Consider the following 19,836-nt stretch of genomic DNA (forward strand, 5'->3'; position numbering starts at 1 on the left):
TCATCCACTTTCCATTTAGAAAAATTAGCAGGTGTTCTGGGCATAATATCAGTCATTTGATCTCACTTTAAGCTCCTATCTGGCAATACTTTATTCACCTTGGTGTTCTTACTGCTGATACCTGAAAGTAACACAATTATTTTCTTTGGAAAATGTTCAACAGTTCAGAGTTTTTATTAGTCAGGTCACATTTTCACTTGTTTTCCACAAGTTATTTTTACTTAGTGAAGTTTTGCCAATAATCATAAGGGGGATACTCTGATGAATGTCAGTATGTCACAAATACGAATACTATTATTTAAAATTAATGTGTATCTATATACCTGTACACCTAAAACTCCATGAAAATATAGAAATATTTTCTTGAGCATTTATCTGGTTGGCAAGCTGGAAAATTCCAGTCTCCTGGGAGTTAATGCTTCACCTTTCCTCTCTGACAAACATGTCTAAGAGGCAAAGTAAAAGAGCCCAAATGCTCTTCTGTGACCTTCATCTCACATTCAGCATTAATGGTGAAACAAATTGCTTCTTGAGCTGATAATAGACATCAAAAATTATATAGGAGCAGAAAAAGATGCTTACCGATTCCAGCTTCTCCAACAATCCAGGAGAGGCGAATGAAGAGCATGACACCCCAGATATTCAACATGCATCTTACCTGCGGATTCAAGGAACATTGAAAGGGACATGAGAAGTGGCAGTGGGGCAAAGCCAGGTCTCTGTAACTCTGCTGCTCAAGCCTTGTGAACAGTCTACTAGAACATCGAATGGATTATCTTCATTTGTAAACATAGGAGCTTTCTCACCAGCACACCTTTCACCCATCCGAACTTCACAGCACCAGAATTCTCTTCTTCTTTGTTCTCAGCTTGTTCATCTCCGGGCATCCCGTCACCGTTAGCGACCCTGTCGGCTGAGCCTGGGGCCACGGCCACATTCTGCATTTTTACCGAGAGCAAAAACACGGCATGTGGTCAACAAACACGGCTCCATCAGAATTTCAGAGCAAATCAAAACAATGGACATAAACGCTTAGACAAAAGAAATTTACACATTTTAACAAGATAATTAGTTTTTGTTCTGGGAAGCTGAGTGATTTTAGGCAGCAAGACTACAGCTGTGGTGAGGGAACCTGGGCAGTTCTACTGTCGAGAATAGTACCTTAGGGAAAAATGACCAGATTTGGATTTGTCTGGAATATAAAAGGAACAAAAGAGAGAAGGGATGCAGTAAAGGGAGGAAGTCTATGGAGAGAGTGAGGGTCTTTGAGAAGGCTTGGTAAGAGGGCCTGAAAGTTAACCTTCCTTACTAATCCAGAGTACTGGGCCTTCCCTTCCGTTATCCTCTCTGGGCTTCATTTTATTCATCTAAAAAAATGACAATAAAACTTCTCTACTCACATCAGAGTATCTTTAAGAAGATTCAATGAAATAACACAGATTTTTTTTTTTTTAAGGAAAGGTTTAAAGGCACCTTATAACTACAAGAATGTTATTCCTGTAGGAAAACTTTCTTTTAGATGTGATATGCCTTTGCCTCAGAACTGTCGGCTGTGCTACTGGTATTGTACAGAAGGAGAGAAATCTCATGATCAGAAGGATAGGCTGAGTAGAAATAAGAAGTAAGTAGTATAAAAAAGTCAAAACCACCCAACCGGCATGGCTCATTGGTTGAACATCTACCTAGGACCCAGGGGATCGCCATTCGATTCCCGGTCAGGGCACATGCCTGGGTTTCGGGCTTGATCCCCAGGGAGGGGCGTGCAGGAGGCAGCCGATCAATGACTCTCATCATTGATGTTTCAACTTTCTCCCTCTCCCTTCCTCTCTCTGAAATCAATATATACATTTTAAAAAGGTCAACATCTTGATTTATTTATTTATTTATTTTCCTGTGGCTTAATTTTGAGAAAGACCTTCCTGGTCTATAGGAAGTCTCTGAATTCAGTGGGGGAAGAAATAGCTCTGTTTCTCTCAAAAACAACCCCTTAATTTCTCTTTTAGGTATGACTTTTATTAACTTCAGGAGCATCCACTTAATTTAGCCTACCCGGCACCTACCTGACTCTTTGGTGGTTAGACCACACCCAGCATGCTTCCCCAAAGCAATCTTCCCCAGCAAGGGTCTGGAGTCCATTAGGGAAGTCTTTTCATTCAGCACTTAATTACCATTATCAAAGAACAGCTTTAGTTTGTTTAAATATTTTAAATTGATTTAAGCCTAGAATGATGTGTTCTGACATTACTAGCTAAGAGGTCTTGGACAAGGGCATTTTCCCTTCTAAAATGGAACTGGTATGAAATAAATATTCAATATTAATGATAAGAACCTTATTTGGAGATGATCGAAGTTCTCGCCCTTGCTATGCCCAAGGATTCTTGCTGCTTTGGGCTTCTATATACCATTAGCCTTCTCACCGTAAACTGGCCCTAATTTGGGCTGTTTACTCAAATTGACTTTGACTTCTTGTCTCCTTCCTCCAGAATATTTTTGTACTTCTCCCTGTAAGTAAGGATTTCTCCCAACTTTGTTCTCACTTGAGACTTTTTTTCATGATTCTAATGTGACACTTGGGTAGCCAACGTAACACAATGCAATGAGAGCCATTGTATATCAAGTGACTGAAGGAATCTGGTGGCGTGGGTTACTTCTCCTCAACGCCCACCGAGAGCCTCACACAGAAGGCCATCGATAAACAGTATTGAATCCATAAAGTGGGCTTGAAGGCCACCTGACACCTATCACTTAGGAATAGATAACAGTTTCTTATTCATTCTTGCTTCCTATTTTTTTCTCTTTCTTCCCTATTGGGTATTCCATTTCTCACTGTTTCCTTTGTGCAGGCCACATTTAAAAAGGGAAAGGAAAGGAATAAATCCCAAAATGGATTATTTTATTGTCTTAAAACAGCATGGGTGGGGGGGAATTGAATGACAAAGGACACAAATTAACAGTTAAAGTTTAGTTATGAATTACCTGAGGTATATTTTAATCTTAAGCATCCTTAAGTTTCTGTTTGCACAGATAATTGAATGCTGACAGCATTTGTTTATATCAATGTAAGATGATGGATAAACTAAGTCCATGGAACTGGAGGCTGAACTAGAAGAGCAGAACCCTGTGCTCTATACCAGCCACAAATGTATGTACGCGATTCACAATTTTTCAGTAGCTAGTTTTAAAAAGGTAAAAAGAAATTAGTAAAATAACATGGGTTCAGGTGTGAACCCTTAAATTTTAAAAATATATTTAATTTCTGTAGAATATCATATTTCTAATATTTGCAAGGCAAATATTCATTAACAGTTGTGGCACCCACCTGGTAGGAGGAACCTGAATCACAGACTGTCTTAACAATAAATTTTACTTAATAGAATCCATATAAAATATTATCTTTTCAACATATGATAGATATAAAAATAATAATGAGATAGTTTACATTCTTTTTTTATGTATGTCTTTGAAATCTGGGTGTATTTTACACAGACAGTGCATCTCAATTTGGACTAACCACGCTTCAAATGCTCAGTGGCTCATGTGACTGGTGGTTAGCATATTGGATGACACATGTCTATATTACACAGCCAATTACAGATGGGTGAAACAGACAATTAAATATTCAACTTTTCTCTGAAAGGATTCTACACACATAAGGCAGCTGCGTGGATCAAATGCAACTTTCATTTTCCACAGCTGGAAAATCAATGAGAGCAGGGAACTGAGAAATGTGTTACAATGTCCATGACTGTTGTAGAGATTATTTGGTTAGGAGATTCACTTATTGACTTAGTTTGAGAAAAAACTTTTAAAATTGTCAATATTCTAGTTAATCAAGATCCCATGGCCAGATTAAGAAGTACAAATTGCCCATTATAAAAATAATCGTGGGATATAAAGTACAGCATGAAGAATACAGTTAATAACATTGTTAATAACTATATATAGTGTCAGGTGGGTGATCACTTCATAAGGTATATAAATGTCTAAGTACTATGTTGTACAGTGAAACTAATATAATACTGCATGTCAACCATAATTGGAAAATAAATTAATTTAAAAATTGTTATCTAAGTGTTAATATGCTTTGGAACAAAAAGATCCCATGGCCAGACCATCAGCAGTTATTCATTCAGGGAGAAGGCAATTTCCTTTTCCTGGATTAATTGGGGACCCCATGAGACAAAGCCTTAATTACTTGCTTTATAAAGGCAGTCCTGGGAATAAAACCCATGCTTTATGATTAAACCTGAACTTGAGTGTTTGGTCCAGGAAATTACTCTGCTCTCTGATGAACTCTGAGGGTAACTGTGACCCTTAGATCTGGATTAATGAGAATACCAATGGCTGTAAAAAAAATCTTACCAAGTAGGCTAAAGTATATTTAACATTTCCCCTTAAATGAGCATTTCTATCTGATTGATTCCCTCCTAGTCACGTTTAACAGTTCTTCAATTTATCTCTCTATATAAAGCTAAAAGAATATTTTATAAAACATGGCAGGGACATCATCATATATGGAAATTAGTAAGGCAATAATTTTCTCAACTATTCCAAAATAAAGCCAATGTTGGATGTATAACCCTCCTTCACGTAAATACATTCAAACTGCTGGAGTTTCAAAGTTTTAAATATATTCATACCCTGGAGGGGGAAAAAACCCTTGAATGTATGTATTTCTTCTACTGACTGTAAAGGTCTGATAGTAAATTTAAAAGTACAGACCCTATTTCCACTGCCCACGCTCAGGCGGGAGTTGACACACTGCTGCACCATATAAACTAGAAGAGTTGGAATCCAGTTTTGGCTCTGCAATTAATTCAGGGTGTGTCCTCCAGCAAGTTACTTAACCTTTCCTGGGTACTGCAAATGAGGATGAATCTACTGGGTTTTCTGAAAATCTTACTTTGAAGTAGTTTACTCTAAGGCAAATTCATTTTTCTATGTTTGCTGTCTTCCTGTTCTGACATGGCAAAGCAAAGCTTGGTCTCACTTCTTAATAAATGCCTCCTTTGCAAGCCCAAAGAGCAATTATAAAGTGCTGAACAAGACTCCGGGTAGAGGGTTTGCGGGGACTCCATGGCTGTGAGCTATAATCAATGGCAAGCAGACTCCTGGCTGCTCCATGTTCTTGGGACCAAAGTCTCAAAGACTAATAAAAGTTTCATGCTGGCTGCCTGAAACCAGTTTTTTCCTTCATACTTGGAATTAATTTGTTTGTTCACACTCCATTACCATAAATGATGACCCACAACCTTTCACAAATGCATTTTAAATTGCATAGCTTTAGGGAATGATTATTTATTTACTAAGCGTTTTTACCTGTGCATTAAGTATTCAGAGAAGGTAAAAGAAAGTGCATTAGAAAGAAAGAAGGGAAAAAAGAAAGACCATTTGATAAAATCTTTGTCCCCCTAATACTGATAAACTAATAAAGCTTTAATCACAGATAAAGTAAGAGGTAAATGAAAAAAATTAAGATATTTATTCTTTAAGTTCTAACTAGATACATTTTCAAGTTTTTAGCCTTTAATCTCAGGATAGTAGAAACTTCAGACCATCATTGAGAAGTAGTTCCATAAGTATTTAGGCCTACAGGATACGCTTCCCATTGTTTTAAACTTTCTTTTATTATTGAAATACTTAAACATATGCAACAGTAGGGAGACAAATATATCTCATGTACCTGCCATTCAGCTTCCACAGTTATCCACATACGGCCGATATTATTCCCCTCACCCTCTCAGATTACTGCCAGTGCATGTTTTAGCTCCAATTCCAGTAAGGACCTGAAAATTCCTAAGGTTCATTTCAGAATCATAAAACTTGATTCTAACCACATTTCTATATCTTAATAATCAATGTTATTATGTTTGTACATTTCTAGCCCTTTGCGGTAAAGGGGAGTGTTTTAAATTGTGAAAATAAAGAAACAGAAAGAGACTCAGATACGCAGAACAAGCTGATGGCTGCCAGATGGGGGGGGGGGTGAAAAAGGTGAAGGGGATTAGTACCAACTGCCAGTTATAAAATTAGTCATGGGGATGTAATATCATAGTGCATATAGTCAATAATATCGTAATAACTGTAGGGTGACATCCTGGTGATCAATCGTAAGGTAGATACAAATATCTAATCACTATGTTGTATACTTGAAACTAATGTAATATAGTCAACTATAAATAAAAATAAAATTTTTAAAAAGAAATAAGGTTTTTTTTCTTGTTCTAAAAATTACTATAGACCTGCCTCTAAATCATACCAATGGTATAATTTATAATCACAGTATTTTTACTACATCTGAAAACACATGGCTCACACACAAATTGACATATATTTGATAACTTGGACCAAAAGGTAAGCTGTATGTGATAAACTATGATAAACCAGAAAAAGAAAATGAGATGAAATGATTCTTAATATTTTCCAGGAATACTTTTAAGGGAACTCCTACTCTACTCACCATCTATCACTGAGCTATTTATAATGGGAAATTAATCTGTTCTGTTTGTTTGTTTCCACAGAGTATTTTAATAGTGAGAGCTCCCAGGCGTGGCCTTCAGCACTAAAAACCGGACAGGTATTAGAATGAGCCCTTAGTTGCAGAGTTTCACTACAACGAATGTTTTAAGGGTAGCTTCTGGTAATCACTGGCCTTCAAGGAATTTATTGCCTCAATTTTAATGTCTATTTTATTTGCCTTGGTGATATTTCTCATATCCCCAATTTGAATGCTAAAGTTCCAACTTTGAGCTTTGAAACACTTTAGAAATATTTTCTAGAGAACGCATTTGTGCATTTTGTTTGTCCTTTTACAGAAGATAAGCATTTCTACATTGACTCCTGTGGTTTAATGCTTGTTAACTTGACTACATATCCTTTATTTCTACCCACAGCAATGCCACTTGACTTATAAAATAAAATTTTAGAGAGTGGAGGTCAAATCTCTTTAACTCGCTTTATACAGCAGCTCTTGTAAATAAATGGCTAATAAATGCTTTTGATGATGACAATGAAAATTGAGACCTACAATTAATTCTGTAGGGGAAGCAACATAATCTTTTGGCACAGTCTCCAAAATAAGGAAGGAACTGCGATGGGATCTCCTGCTCAACCCATCATGACTGAGGTGCGATTTCTACGTGCCTGAGTTCCATCATTTTCTATAGCCATGGAATAAGCTGAGGTAAACAGGCATGGGAGAGTAGGCTTAGGTTGAATTATAGTAGTAAAGAGTGTGGACTGTGGAGTCGTGTAGGCATGGGTTCAACTTATCAGCCATGTGACCTTTCTTTCTTGACCTTGCAGGTTTGAGTTCTCTAAGTCATTGTTTTCTCTTCTAAGGTCCATAAGATTTTTAAAAACTTTCACCTTCTATAAAATAAAAATAATAGTAATACCTAACTTGAAGAGTTGTTATAAGGATTGAGTGAGAATTTGTCAAGTGTGAGCACCGTGCCTGATACATAAAATTTCTCAGTAAAAAGTTTGTTGTTATATATCGGAGTCACACTTAATGTTTTTATTCATAAGTTTCTTTTAGTTGCTAACAACCTAATGACCAAAATGTGAAGTGATTCTATTGTTTTTGTTTTAAATCAATTTCTAAAAGTTGGTTTCTTTAAAATAATAATTTATCTTAATTTTTATACTATTTTATACATTTCAAAGACAATTTATTTCAATGACATCAGAACACTGACTTTGATAGAAAGGTTATGTATTTTCCTGATTCCCTTGTAATCATGTTTTTTCTGACAGTAATCATATTTTTTCTATAATCATATTTTTTACTAACAGTGATTAGTAAGGCTGAAAAGAAGTTATATGAAAAGGCAGCTATAAGAATAGTCTGGACACTAAAAGTGGGATTATTTTTACAAAGTAAAAATACTAGATTAACCTTCGCCAGATGTATAATATAATAATCGTTACACATGTTTTGATATGGAAAAATCTCCAAAGTATATTGTTTAGTGAAAACAGCAGAATGCAGGACAGTGTGTAAAATATGTCCTAAACATGTTTGAAAAAAAGAATATATATATGTGTGTGTGTGTATATATATACTTCCCACTTTTAAATTAAGTAAACACTATCACATACAATTTTTTTGTATACAAAATCTTTGACCTATCTGAGTATTACCATATAATGTTTGCTCTAGTTGTGACTTGAGAAACTACCTTAAAAAATGTCAAGGACTACAAGGAGGTGGCAGTAGAGTTACATTACATTATATTGCAGGTTTTCATCTTTTATTTGGGGGTGTGGGGCAGAGAAAAGCAGGGGAAATAGTGGTAGCAAATTCACTGGCAAGGGAGAAAGAGATGAAGTGACTAAGGCACTGACTGTAATTGTCTGCAGTCAAAGGACATCACCGGGTAGAACACGTGGAGAGGCAGGCTTATCCCTACAACTTTAGTGACACTACAGTGGTCCCGGCTTCTAGGAACGTGCCCATTGCAGATGCTGCGGTTGTATTTGAATTCTGTTTCCAGTTTGGCTATGTGGATACTTCTGTATGGTTCAATCAAAACCAAGTACCCTAGATAAGTAAAGGTCAAGTTCATACAAAGAGTAACTCATTAGGTACTAATTCAGAATGATTATTTAGGGCATGGGGCCTAAATCTAATTTTTAATTATTTGTTTAATTTGCCATTCCTTTGTATCCTCAGTTTCATTTTATCTTTTCCAAGAGAACATGATATCCCAGCTATCACATTTGTCAAATGCAGCAATTGCGTTTCTACTGAATCAGATGGTTTTTGAACAACGTTCCCCCAGAGTTTTTCTTTCCATGTATAATGATTTACGTGTTATGGCTTTAGAAATTGTAAATAAGCTACTCTTTTCTCTCCAGAATATCAGTCCTAAGAACAGTGTGAGTTTATTCCATTTTCTTTTTAATAGACTTAAAATTTTCTTTTCTTTTGTTGTAAGTTGGGGAAGGGGATGAATGAGAATATTTAAATTTTGATCACAATTTTATGAAGGATGCAGCTTTAAAAACTACCGTGTGTAATGACGTCGAGTGTGGTGTAGTAGAATTTCCAGTCTTTTTAAAGAGGATTTTGGGTCATTTACTTCTTCAGAATAACCTGAAATCTCTCTAAGGCCTTACATTTCTCTTTGCACCCCTCCCGCATCTTGGAAGCTCCCGCACCCTCTTCTCTCAGACTTCTTCTCACTATTTATTCTCCCCTTTTTCTCTCCTTTCCTCTCCCCTCAGAAAAGGAAAGTGGCACCTCAATCTGACTTCAAGAGCTTCAAATTTCAAGAACTTCTCAAAAATCTCCTTGGGGACTGTCATTTTGTCCAACTTTGCAACATTGCTAACTTCTTTTGCTTATAGCATCGAACATCCCAGATAAAGTCTAAGTCTTATGTCTGTAAAGAAACCAGCCGTGCAGAGGAGTGTGGCCGACACGGTGCAGGGAACAGGTCAGGCCTGGTGGGGAGAGATGTGAGCGAAGGTCAAGGCATGGGCTCCTCCCTGGGAAGTCACTCGGTCTCTGGGGTTAGAACCCAGGGTCTGGGACCTTGAACAGCCGAGGGGAACAAGCTTTGAGGATGGGTTTCCTTGGGCAAAGAAGGATGAGCAGAAACTAAAAGGAGCTTTTCACCTTTATTAGCATCTCTCATAAGATCAGTATTCCTAGAATCCTTAGGGTAATCGTTTAATGAAAAAATTGTTGAATGAATGGCTATGAAAGAAATTTTTTCAATCAATTCTTTTCCTTATTGCAACACTTGGGCAAGAGTAAACTATATTTGGACATGTGACAGCTAACTATTCTTCTTAGTAAGTAATTATATCCATAAAGAGTGATATTCATTCCCAACTGCGCTCCAGAAGAACAGGGAGATAAAGGCCATCAGCATATTTTAGAGCAAGCTATGGAAGAAGGAATCTACGGAACTTACAAATGATTTGACACAGGAGTAGAAAAAGTGCTGCCTCACGTTTCTGGCAGAGTGGGGAACCGTGGCTATATTCCTTAAATAATAAAAAGTTTAGCCACATCTGCTGCATCTGTACTTAAATTTAATTTAGTTACTTTTATATGCTTAAGTGCACCCGGGAGCCTCAGGCAAAGCTTTGAAGAGGAAGGGACAAAAATGCTGAATCTTATAAATCTCTGCTGTCCCTCTAAAGAATATAAAAAATACCCATGTGCACTAAAGGCTGGCACCACAGTCTTAACTACAGCAAGCACCAGGGATTCTTTCTGGTTTTTGTTTTTTACAACTGTTGTAGAAGCATTAATCCTAAGGTGAAATCAGCTTAGCATTCAGTTTGACATGTTTAACCGCGTGTGAATGGAGTGGACAGCAATTGTAAACAAGCTACCACATGTTGCCTAACTTTCAGAGTCAATTCTCTAGTTCCCTGTCCTCGGTCAGCAAACATTTGTGGAACACTTCTGCGTATTTTCTGTTTATTGGGAACTAGGGCCAGTCGTGTGAGTGAGACGGACGGCTTGGGACAGGCCGGGGCCCTGGCAGCCTTGACATCCCGGGTGTCACTGAAGAGCAGGAGATGCCCCCCGGAGGGGAAGGACAGGGAGGGGCCGCGCGAGCCGGGCGCCTACCTTGGCAAGCTGCTCGTGGATCTCCAGCAGGCTGGGGCGGCTGGCCTTGGGCCCGCTCACGCTGCCGGTGTTGCGATAGTACTCGATCTTGGGGACAGCATCCATGGTGTTGTGGCCGAAGGTTTGCAGGTAGTATGTGTTTGTGTGGGAATCATAGACGTGGAAACTAGCGTCTGTCTTAGCCGTTTCTCCGTTTTGGAGGAAATTGTCATAGCACTCCTGTTTCCCAGGCCGAAAGCTGATTCTGAACCTGGTCTGGGCTTCATCCCCAAAGGAGGTTTCCTCATAATGCGGGGGGTCGGCGCTCTCCGCCGCGGCGCTGCCCTCCTGGCCCTCGCTTATGACATTGACCTGAAAGCGGTTGGTATTGCTGGGCGCTGAGTCCACAAATGCGCTGGAAGAATTGTTCAGGGACATCTTCCAACTCGATGTTTTGGGAGGACTCAGCTATTTACTGTATGCTTTTTTTTAAAAAAAAAAAAAAACTATATATTTTCTCCTCAAAATAAACACTAATATGTTTACATTAGGGAGCGCCCGGCTTTTGTTAGAAGAACTCAGTAAGGAGATTCCTGATGTATTGTCTCCTAAGCGATCTTCACATTGTTCTTCAAGACTGTCATTGAAAAAGAAAATTAAACTTGGTCCAAGTAATATAACTATATTTAAGTAGAAATGGGAGGGGGTGAGGAAAGAGTGTTCTTTCATAAGACATATAATTTTAAATTCATTTCATTAAAAATTACCTGTCCAGGAACCTTAATCACCTGAGTAATTAAATCCTATAATAAATAACTGGGGACCCACTTCAGCAAAAAGGATTTCCAGTGGAGTTATTAAACTCCTACCTGTGTTTGTAGTATTTGCTTAGACTCTGTGCGATTGGATTCAATACGACTTTAGAAAAGATAGAACTACCGATTTAGTACAGGAAGAGCTGATGAGAATATTCTTAGCCTGAAACACAGTTCATTGACAGTACTAAATAAAGTTTTTTTATGCTTGATATCTATATACATTAAATTATAAGTAAAATTTTAAAATATTTAAACGCCTAAAAATATATTCTTGTTAGTTTTTAAAAATAAGTCCTGTCAAGATAGTATGTCTCTTTTAACTATCAGATCTTTTACTTGCCTTCAAAATATTTGATTTTCTCATAAATTTGTCTGTTTTACAAAAGCTATTATAAAAATCTTTAAAATAACATGATTATTCAGGGTACGGACATAAATCACAGTCCTCAATAAAGTCGTATGTGATGTTTAAGTTAAATAATCATGCTCCACTGATTCCTCTTAGTGAAATATTCTGAATCTTTACCAAGAAGTTTATATTTAACTTTCAGATAAACAGACTATATAATCATTTTTTAAAATCCATGGTACAACCTCATCTTAGAGCGTTTTTTCTTTAGAATAATGTCATTTATTTACACCTTAAAAGTTGTCTTTTCCAAGAAGGTTCTAGAAAGATAAACCCAAAAACTTGCCTCTCTCCTGAAATTACTAAAACTATTTATTTGAATTAAAAATTTTTTTCAACTTCAACTCTCAAATAACCTTTCCTGGGGAAATCCTAAGTGAATCTGTTATCTCTTTAGTTTTTATAGAATATCCCACTTCTCTTTAGAGTCCTCGATATCTTTGCCCTTACTCCACTCCTCAGAATCTACTTTATGACATAATATTAAGTGTCATTTTTACCCTGCCCAGAAATGTTTAACTCACCAGCCGGAGCTGCCTTCTCAGGAAGCATAATCTGCTTCAGCATCACCCAGGCATATATGGGGCGCTCAGCTTTCAGCTCAGAACCTTAGGCTTCTTCTTATTGGTTAGAATCTTACTTGAAGGAGATGACTGAGCAGTGAGAGGCCTGGAATAATACTGTATGTCCCGCCCAGTCATTAGCCCCCAGGAACCTTAAGTACTACATCAACTAGTAACTAGTAGTAAACCATTAATCCTTTTAGATAGAAAGTAAAATAAAGTTTCTTTAATTCATAAGGGGGGCTGTATTACTCAACAGCAATTATTTAACAAAATACGAGCAGTGCTTTAATTGTTTGGAACTAAATAAATTTAGTCCCGTCTTTTTATTTCACATGAACCTTCGTGACCTCCTATTGTGCAGCATGTGCAGAAAATATAGTCCTCCAGAGATAGTTTCTATACTTTGTAACTAGAAAATGCTATCCGACATTAGTTTATCTTGCTTATAGTACATATTATTTTGACTTTTGTCTGCATGGGAAGTGAGCAGATTGAGAGTTCAGTCAATGATTTATTGAAAATATTTCTACCTAGTGGGAAAATGGTTTCAAGAAGAAATCAAACAGTGGGCAAGTTTCCCAGTGGCACTGCTAAATGGCCTTTTTGTCTCCCTTTGGGAAAAATTTTTTCAAACCTGGTTTTTGAGATTTGTAGAGGGAAAGGTTTGGCTCGCATCTGTGAGGTGGTAATTATTAAGACAGCACAAACAATCCCTCCGTGCAGGCTCTGTCATGGTTTTCAATTGTGAAGATTGAATGAGTCCTCCCTGTGATTTATAAGAAATGATCCAAGTGAGTTCCAGTTGCCTGACAAGCGTGGCTGTGGTGAGATACAGTGGCTAAGAGCAAGTCCCTGGAGTCAGAATGCTCCGTTCCCATCCTGACCCAGCCGCTTCCTATCTGTGTGATCTCTGGCAAGTTCCTCAGCCTCTCTCTACCTTGATTTTCTCATCTGCAAAATGCAGTTATGGATAATAGTGGTACCTACCTTGTTGTGGAGTTACTGTGAGGATTAAATGAGTCAATTTGTGTTCATACTTAGCGTTCACTTTTACTGTTTTGGCAGTATTTTGAGTTGGTGACTTTTACTCAGCTACATCCAAGATTCTGGGGTGAATCATTAGAGACTGGGATAGGTACTACGACTATTAAAATAGGGAGAAATGTAGTTTGGCCTGCAGATACCAGGCTGTAGAAAGGGGGCTGGAGGTACCTAAGTGAAACCCCTTAGATGCTCTTAGGTAAGTGTCATGCTAATCAGTCAGGCTGATGTCATGGGGCTAGCCGTATCATATAGAGACAGAATTACAAATAGGTGCCTATGACTCCTTCTGCTCTCAAAAGGCCTCTGGGACAAGGCACTGACTGGCCTGTTCCACACAGGGCTCTGATTCCCCATATAGAAAGTAGTCAGGCATAGGAATGAGTCACACCTCAGACTCAGCTAGGTGGCTGGTTATTTAAATCTCCTGAGATGAGGCTGAAACCCAAAACAAGTCCTACTCACCGGCCTTGGACAGGAGCTTTGGACTTACTTGCAGTTCCTTCCGCCACCTCCAGCCTCCCTTCCTCCAGCTGTTACCCCAACACCCGCCCTCTTCCAGGAGCCTACCTATTTCTGTCTTTCTTTTTATTTTGGGGGAAGGTGGGGGTCCAATGGACATTTATTATATTCCAGGACATTTATTATATTCCATGTCCCAGATATGGTGATAGGCAGGTTTCCTGCTGCTGTTGGTTTTTGCTTTTGCATTTTTATTGTGGGAAAATACACTTAACATAAAATGTCCTACCTTAACCATTTTAAGTGTACAATTCGGTGATATTAAATACATTCGCATGGCTGTGCAACCATCACCACCACCCCTCTCCATAGCTCTTTTTATCTTGTAAAAAGCCCCCTCTATACCTATTGAACAATAACTCCCCATTCTTCCCCTGTTTCCTATTGTTTTTTGTGATTTTTTACTACTGTAAGTACCTCACTTAAGTGGAATCACACAATATTTTCCTCTTTGTAAATGGCTTATTTCACTTCGAATAATGTCCTTAGGTGCATCTATGTTGTGGCATATTGCAGAATTCCCTTCCTTTTCAAGGCCAAATAATATTCCACTGTGTGCATTTACCACAATTAACCATCCATTCACCAATTGGTATACCTTGGGTGGATTCCACCTTTTAGCTACCGTGAATAACGTTGCTATGAATAGGGGTGTACAGATATCTTTACAAGACCCTGTTTTAAATTTCTTGGGGTATATACCCAGAAATGATGGCTCCCAGAGGGGAGACATGGGGGATGTGTGAAAAATGTAGAGGAGAATAAAAGCTATAAACTTCCAGTTATAAAATAAGTCATGGGGATATAATGTACAGCACAGGGGAAAAAATTAATAATATCATAATAACTTTGTATGGTGACAGTTGGTTACCAGACCACCTGTCACAGTGTAAGGTGTATAAATGTAGAATCACTATACTGTATACCTGAAACTAATATAATACTGTATGCAACTATACTTTAATAAAAAATAGAATTATCATATTTTCTACCTACTTCTTATACTTTTTACTCTACCAAAGTTGGCGGATGCCTTTGATAGTGGTCAATTTCCTTTTTTCTTGCTGACTGACTACTTGACTACAGAGTAGTGTGAATTAGCTTTAGTCTTACATCAAGCAGACATTTTTATTTTAAGCCTAACTGTGAAATGAAAGTCTTTGTTCTCTGTTAAAGGAATTCAGACTTCCTGGAGCACTGAGGAGATGCTTTGGGGGATAAAGATGAAATTACACCATCTATAAAGCCAACCTTGAATGGTAAACCCAATACAGGTATTCCAGACAGGTGAGTAAGGTACCAAGAGGAAACTGTCTGGAGGGATGCTCCTCTCCCTTTCCTCCTGTCTTCCCTGACAGGGCTCCTGGGAAAGGACAGCCAGAGGATAATCTGGCTGTGACATTGGACAACTATCCCTAGAAGGCTTAACATTTCAGGAAATCTCTATCTTGTGTCCATAGTAGAACCAGCCTTTTATGTCCTTTATATTGTTTCTTGCTCTGAAAATACAGATGTTGACCTCTCTTTCTTCTTCTCTCTCCCCAAAAAGTCTAAGACATACAATAGGCCATATATATCCCATGGCTAAAGGCACTTTTGGTTAAAATAATTTCTCTTTAGAGGGATAGAAATAATATTATGGTGAAGTTGAAGAGATCTGAAAAAGCTTGTGGAGGTTGAACTTTCAGAAATAATGCTCATACTTCATCAAGTGTTCTTGTCTTTTGGGTTTTGGGCCTTTTTCCTTTTTGAAATAAATATCTGGCTTTGTTATATTCTAGTCACTAAAATAAAGGGTCTTGATAGGTGTCTTCCTTGGGAAACAAATGGAGCATCCGGTACTTATACATCTTAGTGAGTACTTTAAAATGTGGGTCACAAAGAATATGCCTGGTGTCCTGGTACATACAGCTTTCAGTGTGTCCAGCTGACATGGCTCAATGAGGAGTTCTCAGACCAAATTACTAACTAGCTACAAGATGTCCCAGGCTGACATTCCTGTGCCTACTGGGGTTCAGAGAACCTTGTTGAGGTATGAGCTTGTTCCAGAAGACCCATGGCCAACACAGATGTGTTCTAAATCTACTAGGAGATACAAAGTATCTGGGAATCCCACTGAGACAGCTGGTTGTGGAGTGCCATAGACCTGAGCAGTAATCATCTTTGTAAGATTTGTAGAAGTATGGGGACAGTGTTGGAGTTCAGCAGGATGTTTACAAACAAGGACTCTGACATTAGATTGCCCAAGTTCAATTTCCCCCTAGCTTGGTGACCTTGGGAAATAGTTTCTCTCAACTTCAATTGCCCATCTGTGAAACTGAGATAATAAAATGGAACTAGTAATACTGAACTCAACGAATTGATGAATATCAAATCACATAATAAACAGAAAGCATCTAATTTAGTGTTCACTCTCAGTAAATATGTCATTCTTTTTTTAAATTGATCTTAGAAAGGGAGAGGGAGAGAGAGAGAGAGAAAGAGAGAGAGAGAGAGAGAGAGAGAGAGAGAGAGAGAGAGAGAGAGAGAGAGAGAGAGAGACATCAATTGGTTGCCTCCCAAAGCACCCTGACCAGGGATCAGACCCACAGCCTAGGTATGTGCTCTGACTGGGAATTGAACCTGCAGCCTTCGGGTGCATGGGATGACTCTCCAATCAACTGTGCCACACTGGCTGGGGCAGTCATTCTTTTTTTGTATGTTTGACAGTTCTTTGTTCTCAAGTGACACAGATATTTTTGTATTTATCTCCTGCTAGTCCTCCATTCAGTGATCATAGTCAGAATTTTATAGTTGGAAAAAATTTTGGAATTACATAATTCTATCTTTTCACTAATCAAATAAAGACAATGAAGACTAGAGAGTTTGAATAATTTACTCTAAACCATTGCTTTTTAAGGTTTGAGAACCTCTATTACTATTACCAATGAGGATAACAAATAACGAAAGGTATGTTTAACCTGGGTTTTATGGTTCTCAAATTCCTTCACATTCATTATGTGACAGTCCTCTCATTCCTGCAAGACACGCAGGGAGAGGGGGGGTGTTCTCATCGTTGTTTTGCAGGTGTGGAAGAGGAGTCCCCTTTAGGTAAATATTGAGGTCATGCAGCTTGTTCTTGGCTGGGCCAACATTATAAATCATATCTCTGAGTTTAGGCTCCTAAACTAAGAAAGTTTTCATCACATCTTAAGTCTGCATTCCTCTCATGTCTTGGGATTTCCAGGCATGTTCGTAGAGTTCATAGGACACTAAGATTGAAAGGACATTAAAAATCCTCTAGTTAGTTGCCTCACTGAAGCCCACAGAGATTAGATAACGTAGCCATGTTTGCATAGCTGTAGTGGGGGCAGGGCAGAGCCTGGACTTCTAGTTTCTGGAGAAGTGCTCTTTCTACTAGGTCATGCTAAAAACTCCCCCTTTTTTGTGCTTTTTATAAAAGGAGAAAAGGATATGCTCAAGATCCATCCATATTGTCACAAATGGCAGTATTTCATCTTTTCTTAGGGCTGAGTAGTATTCCATTGTATATATATGTACCATGTCATGCTAAGAGAAATAAATGAGACAGAAAGAGTCAAGTACAATGTGACTTCCCTCATATGTGGGATAGAAAACAGAAAGTGACAAATGGACAAACAAGACAAACAAACAAGCAAAAACTCATAGACACAGACACCAGTATGGTGATTACCAGAAGGAAAGGGGGTGGGGAGGTGGTGAAGGGTAGAGGGAGTCAAGTGCATGGTGACTGAAGGAGATCTGACTTTGGGTGGTGAGCACACAATGCAATATATAGGTGATGTATCACAGAATTGTGCACTTGAAGCATACATAATTTTGTTAACCAATGTCACCCAATAAGTTTAATTTAAAAAGGTGGAGGAGGAGGAAGTATCAGTATGAAGCAGGTCTGGTTTGGATCTCAAGCTAGGGAGTTTTATTGCAAGAGATGCTAGAAGAAAAATAATTGGAAGGGTCAGGGCACTGTGAGATTTGGGAATCTGTAGGGCCTCTGGCTATTTGTAGGTTTGTGATACTGTTTTTCACCCATATACATTTTTGACCAATGGCTGTTATTAGGAAAATCATATTAGATTTATCCTTTGTTGTTATTTTTAAAAATATATCTTTATTGATTTCAGAGAGAGGAAAGGAGAGGGAGAGAGAGAGAGATAGAAACATCAATGATGAGAGAGTCATTGATCGGCTGCCTTCTGCATGCCCCCGACTGGGGATCGAGCCCGCAACCAGGGCATGTGCCTTGACCGGGAACCAAAACACGATCCCCTGGATCCTAGGTCGATGCTTAACCGCTGAGCCACACCAGGCCAGGCCGATTTGTCCTTTGGACCAAGGGTCCCTTATGTTTAAGCCACCTGATTCTCTAATGTTACTTGGGCTGGAGATGGGAATCTGAAGATTGGCATTGCAGAGGGGCAGGAGCAGAAAGCCTCTAGCGCAGTTCATTAGCACAAAAAGGAAGCAGAGATTTAAGGCAGATATTTGAGATTAGAATAAAGATGGTATATAAAGCTGAAGTGATCCTTCTACTCTACTCATTAGATACCTCAATATTAGGGGATAGAGGAAAGTGAGGAACCCCAACAATGGTTTATCATTTCCACAGCATGGGGGATAAATTAACCCCACATGTTTATTGAATTTAGTGAATGAAATGAGCCTCTCTCCAGCATGCTCAAGATAATTATAATTGTATCCACCACATGTCCCAGTAGCTTAACACTAAAATCCGTAAAGCTGGAACTGTCACGCTAGCGCGTATTCAAATGTCCCTTTATCAAACTCTTCAACTTCATCTTCCCATGTGGAGGAAGGCATGCTACTATATGGGTCTAACAGGATTTTGAAGCATCTGATAATAAGAAGTCCCAAGAAAATACACAAAATCCCAACAAAAGCAAAGCCAGTTTTTTGCTCCAAAGTCAATGAGAAAGCTGATACTTCGTTGACGCTCATCTTAGCTGAAGAGTTGCCGCAGTAGGTACTACTCATTATTCACTGTCACATCGTCATGGCTCTTTAGAATTCCAGCTGCAGTCACCTCTTGGCCTAGATACAAAATTAGAATTAGTTTAGTTGTATCCGTGTGTGGTATTGAACAGGTAATTATTTTATAAAATCTGGCATTTTTCAAACCCTCTTGATTTAACTCACAAAAGATGTTTGAAAACATCATTAGGTATGAATCAAGATCAAATTAGCATTGGAGATGCTACTTCTATTGTAGTAATTACAGAATTGCCCTTTTGGACTCATAAAACTGTACTGAGATACACTCAATATAAAATCAAGTATGAAGGTAAATATTCAAATGATTAACCCTACAAGCTTTTAATCATAAGCATTGCGAGGTAGTTAAGTCACTGATTCTTTGACCCGAATTGTCATCTAATTTTCACATGTGTAGATACTACCATAAATAATAACAGGGTGTGAGCTGGTCAAATTCTCTGACGTCCATGTTTCAAGGTTTCTCTCTAGTGCCATTTTGTCTGATGCAGGTTCTAATCTTTTCGATGTCTTCTCTCTTTTTCACTCCTTAGCTTTTAGACTTATGTCCATGTATTTTCTTTTCCATGGCTACTCCATATACTAAATCTCAATTTGTTAAAGAGAGAAATTATATTTTTAAAATTATGTTTATAAGTGCAGTACCCAACATAGCAGCTCGCAAGAAGCAAGCAGCAGTAACTGTGGACCATTAGCCATCTCTCCACCATCTCCATTAGCTTGCAGAATACCCTAAATAAACATAAAATCCAAATTAAGCAGCATGTTTTCTATGAAAATGTAGCTTCAAGGCAAGCTCCTCAGTCCCCTCCCAAAGAGATTCTCACACCTAAGCTCCTGCTATACTGAGATTCTAAAACTACAACAAAAGTG

General features: G+C 38.3%; 2 protein-coding genes across 5 annotated transcripts in view; both read right to left on the reverse strand.

Moving 5' to 3' along the window:
- SLC12A1 (solute carrier family 12 member 1) overlaps window positions 1-11,011 on the reverse strand; it is an 80,289-nt gene extending 69,278 nt beyond the window's left edge. For all 4 annotated transcript variants that reach the window (XM_016211116.2, XM_016211108.2, XM_087821629.1 and 1 more), the window contains exons 1-3: window positions 10,595-11,011; window positions 807-938; window positions 583-658 (exon numbers count right to left, since the gene is read on the reverse strand). In XM_016211116.2, coding sequence (XP_016066602.2) covers window positions 583-658; window positions 807-938; window positions 10,595-11,011 — 625 coding nt within the window. The remainder of the gene's footprint in view (window positions 1-582; window positions 659-806; window positions 939-10,594) is intronic.
- Window positions 11,012-18,699: 7,688 nt separating this feature from the next.
- CTXN2 (cortexin 2) lies at window positions 18,700-18,945 on the reverse strand. Its single transcript, XM_016211852.1, has one exon. It carries the CDS (start codon window positions 18,943-18,945, stop codon window positions 18,700-18,702), a length of 246 nt encoding a protein of 81 aa, XP_016067338.1.
- Between the last annotated feature and the right edge of the window lie 891 nt (window positions 18,946-19,836).

This window comes from Miniopterus natalensis, chromosome 1 (assembly GCF_054644295.1).
Source record: "Miniopterus natalensis isolate mMinNat1 chromosome 1, mMinNat1.hap1, whole genome shotgun sequence".
NCBI lineage: Eukaryota > Metazoa > Chordata > Mammalia > Chiroptera > Miniopteridae > Miniopterus > Miniopterus natalensis.

Bases quoted from the DNA above. Each gene is read 5' to 3' on its own strand.
- CTXN2 (XM_016211852.1), bottom strand. From the start codon at position 18,945: ATGAGTAGTACCTACTGCGGCAACTCTTCAGCTAAGATGAGCGTCAAC.